The following is a 4248-nucleotide window of genomic DNA, read 5'->3' as shown; positions in this document are numbered from 1 at the left end:
CCACACACACACACACTTTATCATTCTGTTATTAAAATGTTAAATATTCTGCTTTCTATTTTCTAGGCTCATCCACACTTCACTTCACCTGTGATGGCAGTTGCTTCTTATTTACAATTTGTACCAGAGGAGGATGAAGTGCTTGACTTCTTTAAACCAATTGCAACACATATTCAGAAAAAACTGAAAAGTAAACCATGCATTCCTTGTCAACCATTAACAGAAGGTAAGGATTGTTTTGTGTCCTAACAAAATGTAGTGGTGGTAGTGGCCACCACTGCTGCCTAATCCTACACTCCTAAACTTAGTCTGTTCCAGCCCAATGGTAGTCTGTTATGTAATTAGGAACAGCAAACAGATATCTGATTGCTCCATCTGATTGCTCCATCTGATAAAGGTATTCTGTATGGTTTATTTAGTACCATAGTTTCTTGAGCTTTTCCTTATTAGATGCAAAGTTACATTTTGTAATAGCTGGGAATATAGTCAATTGAATTGATATCAGTGCATTGCTGGTACTTATAGTCAATAGTGAAAGAATGAAAGACCAAGTCAAATCAATTGAACGTATCAACAAAAATACTTATATGCATTTGGATTATTTTACACTATGTGTCCCACTATAATACTGCTCCAGAATAGTTTCAGACTGATCTAGAATGAGATAAATAGTTCAGATTAAGATAACAGAAATAAAACAGGTATGGTATATTGTACAAAATCTTATCCATTAAAGGAAGAGCTGTCTTTGCAGTACTTTCTGAAAATCAGTTTGATGTGATTTGACATTAATTTTTTCTAGGATTTTCCTAGAAATTACTGACTTGAGTTTCAGACAAAAACATTATTTGAGCTATTGTTTTACAGATTGATACTCTTCCTGATGCTCATACTTACCTGTTCTACAAGTAAGGGATCTTTTATTTTACATGGCTTTGAAGGCATGAAGTGGCCAGATGATTTGTTGACTGGAGAAATTCACAACAAAACCCACTACACTTTCATACAAGCTGTTGTTTACAATAGATATGTATACACACACACCATACATACGCACATACACACACTACATGTACACACACACACACACACACACACACACACACACACACACATGTAAACAAGGCTTGGATTTGTATAGGGCTGTCGTAGAAGACACTTGCCTAAGGTGCTATGGAGTGGGACTGAACCCAACACCACTTGGTTGGGAAGTGAACTTCTCAACTGCACAACTATATACCCATAATAAATATATTTTCCCTTTTACATCTGATATATTGTATTTTTAGGTGGTAACATTCAATGGAAAATTCCTTCTCAGACACTACTTGGTCAAGACTCACTGACAATGAAAGTGGCTCCTCCACAAAAACTTCAAGAGATTTTAAACCTATGTTATTTGCATCCAGATCTTGCTAACATACTTAATATAAGTACTACTAACAGTCTGGGTATTGAGAAAATAAAAACAGCCCACCTGTTGAAGATTGGAGAAGGTTTAGCCAGTGACTTTTATCACAGCACAACAGGTGAGTATTTCCACTTCAAAATTTAAAAGCATAGACATTTGTATACTGAAATATTTCCCCTTGATTAACAATGAGTTATTATTTGCAATAAAATGAAATAATTTAATTTGAATGTTAAAATTACTGGTCTTTGTGTGCTCAAGCACTTTTAGTATGAACTTATTCTTATTGAGTATACCACTTTTTGACTGCTTAATGTTTTCAAAGTCTTTCCTTTGACTTTTTGTTGATGTAAGTAAAAGTGTCTAGCAACTTGTCATGCATGAGTTTGAGATTTTTTTTCAACTTGTATATAAATTTTTGTTCATGTAGAAATTTATAAATTTTTCTGTGTTCAGGATCATATGCATGGAGAAGGTGGAGTAGCCTTGGTGTTTGATATCCTACTTTTTTTTCTTCTTCATACCAAGATTTTTGTCAAAATTAAAAAATACACTTTAATGGAGTACATGCTACTAGCATTTGTTTTACTGTATCTGATTCCATTAATATATGTATATTATTAAACTCCACGCAGTCATCAATGTAAAAATACAAAACTTAATGATTTTTTAAAAAATTGATACATAATTAATTAAATAAAAACGTTTTTAAATTGAAATCCTCATTATCATCATCATTTAACGTCCATTGTCAATGCTGGCATGGATTGGATGGTTTGACCAGGGCTGGCAAGTTGGAAGGCTGCACCAGAATCTAGTCTATTTTGGCATGGTTTCTACAGCTGGATGCCCTTCCAACCACTCCAAGAGTGTAATTGGTGCTTTTATATGTCACCGGCATGGGTGCCATTTGTATGACACCAGTACCTGCCACGAATGCACTTTTACTTGGCTTGATGGGTCTTCTCAAGCAAAGCATGACATAATGCCAAATGGACTTGCTCATTGCCTCCGTGAGGCCTAACACTCAAAAGGTGCTTTTACGTGCCACCTACAATGGGTGCCATAGGCATGACACCAGTATCCGTCACGAATATGGAGTTTTTAAAACCAGTACAATATTTATAAAAAAATGAATAAACATAACTAGCTTATTTATGATAAACTGATGCAATTTTTTCAGAAGTATGACAAGTACAGTAGGTCCTTCTGCTGTAGATACACCCCCACATACCCTCACTATGTTTAGCTTATTGTTTATGTTGCAAATCATTATTATTGTACAGAAGAGGACTGGAGGAATGAATGTAACAGAGAATTACATTAAGTAGCTGGAAACGAAGCTATACATGTATATTTTAGCAACGAGAGAAGTAGAAAGGAAGAGGTTTTGCCAATGTTCTACAGCATTAGGGACACATTGCAAAACAGTGTATAAGAGAGAATTAAGATGTTGAAGAAGAGAAGTGTACCACCTTACTGAGAACAGATTCCACTCCTATTTCATTGCTGACTTATAGGAAAAGCATCCACCATAAAATTTCTTCCTCCAACAATATGCTAATGTTCACATTTACAAACCTTTCCCCATTAGCAACCATACAGAGTGGTTTAAAATAGCAAAAACACCGAAAATACAACTACCTAATTTTTTCATATTTTGTGTAATAATTGAAACTATTTTGTGTTCAGTCAATAGTGAGCAGATTGCACGAATTGCTCAGTGGCTTGCCTGTGTCTATCGCAGCTTGGATGAAATGGGTAACAATGAAGACATCTTTACAAAACTCTCAGAGATCCGGATAATTCCTCTGAGTTCTTCCACTTTAACAACCCTCAGAAGTGAAACAGTTTTCCTTCCAATGGATTCCTACAAACATCCTGTACAGAAACGGAGTGGTGAGTAGTCATTAAATATTTATTGTTATGGTTAATTTAGCAAAAACCTAAGTGTGTGTGTGCATGCATGTGTGTGTCTCCTTGCCTTGACTTTGCATGATAGCTGTAAACAAGTGTGACCAACATGCAAGCAGTGTACTTCATTTTCAACCTTCTGTAAAAATATGTCTTGTAATGGGAGAATATTACCTTACTTGGAAACAGATGAGTGCTGGCAATAGGCAGGGTGTCTTTCCATAGAAAATCTGCCTCAACAAATTTCATCTGACTCATGTGAGCATGGAAATGTGGATGTTAAAACAATAATTGTGCTATACAAACATACTGACACACATACACAGAGATCTCTATATCTATATCCATCTGTCTGCCTGTCTACCTCTTTGTCTGTCTCATCATCATTTAACATCCGTTTTTCATGTTGGCATGGGTTAGGCAGTTTGACTGAAACTGGTAAGCAGAAGAGCTGCACCTGACTCCAGTGTGTTCTGGCTTGGTTTTCTATAGCTGGATGCCCTTTCTAATGCCAACCACTCCATGGAGTGTATGAGTGCTTTTCACATTTCACCGGCATGATTGCCTTTTACATGTCACTGGCATGGGTGATTTTTAAGTGTCACTGGTACGGATGCTTTCACATGTCACCAGCACAGATGCCTTTTAACTTGTCACCAGCATGGGTGCCTTTTACATGTCATTGGCACTAACCATGACTATGATTTCACTTAGCTTGTCTTCTCAAGCACAATAAATTATGAGTGGCTGTGTGATAAGTAGCTAGCTTACCAATCACATAGTTCTGGGTTCAGTCCCACTGTGTGGCACCTTGGGCAAGTGTCTTCTACAATAGCCTCAGGCAGACCAAAGCCTTGTGAGTGGATTTGGTAGACAGAAACTGAAACGTATATATATATATATATATATATATATACATATAT

General features: G+C 36.3%; 1 protein-coding gene across 1 annotated transcript in view; it reads left to right on the top strand.

The window, feature by feature from the left end:
• LOC106877076 (uncharacterized) overlaps window positions 1-4248 on the top strand; it is a 262423-nt gene that overhangs the window by 123456 nt on the left and 134719 nt on the right. The window contains exons 17-19 of the mRNA XM_052973794.1: window positions 67-226; window positions 1290-1529; window positions 3104-3310. Of these exons, the coding sequence (XP_052829754.1) occupies window positions 67-226; window positions 1290-1529; window positions 3104-3310 (607 nt within the window). The remainder of the gene's footprint in view (window positions 1-66; window positions 227-1289; window positions 1530-3103; window positions 3311-4248) is intronic.

This window comes from Octopus bimaculoides, chromosome 17 (assembly GCF_001194135.2).
Source record: "Octopus bimaculoides isolate UCB-OBI-ISO-001 chromosome 17, ASM119413v2, whole genome shotgun sequence".
In the NCBI taxonomy this organism is placed as follows: domain Eukaryota; kingdom Metazoa; phylum Mollusca; class Cephalopoda; order Octopoda; family Octopodidae; genus Octopus; species Octopus bimaculoides.
Note: the sequence above shows the minus strand (reverse complement) of the source record. Positions and strands in the feature narration are given on the sequence as shown.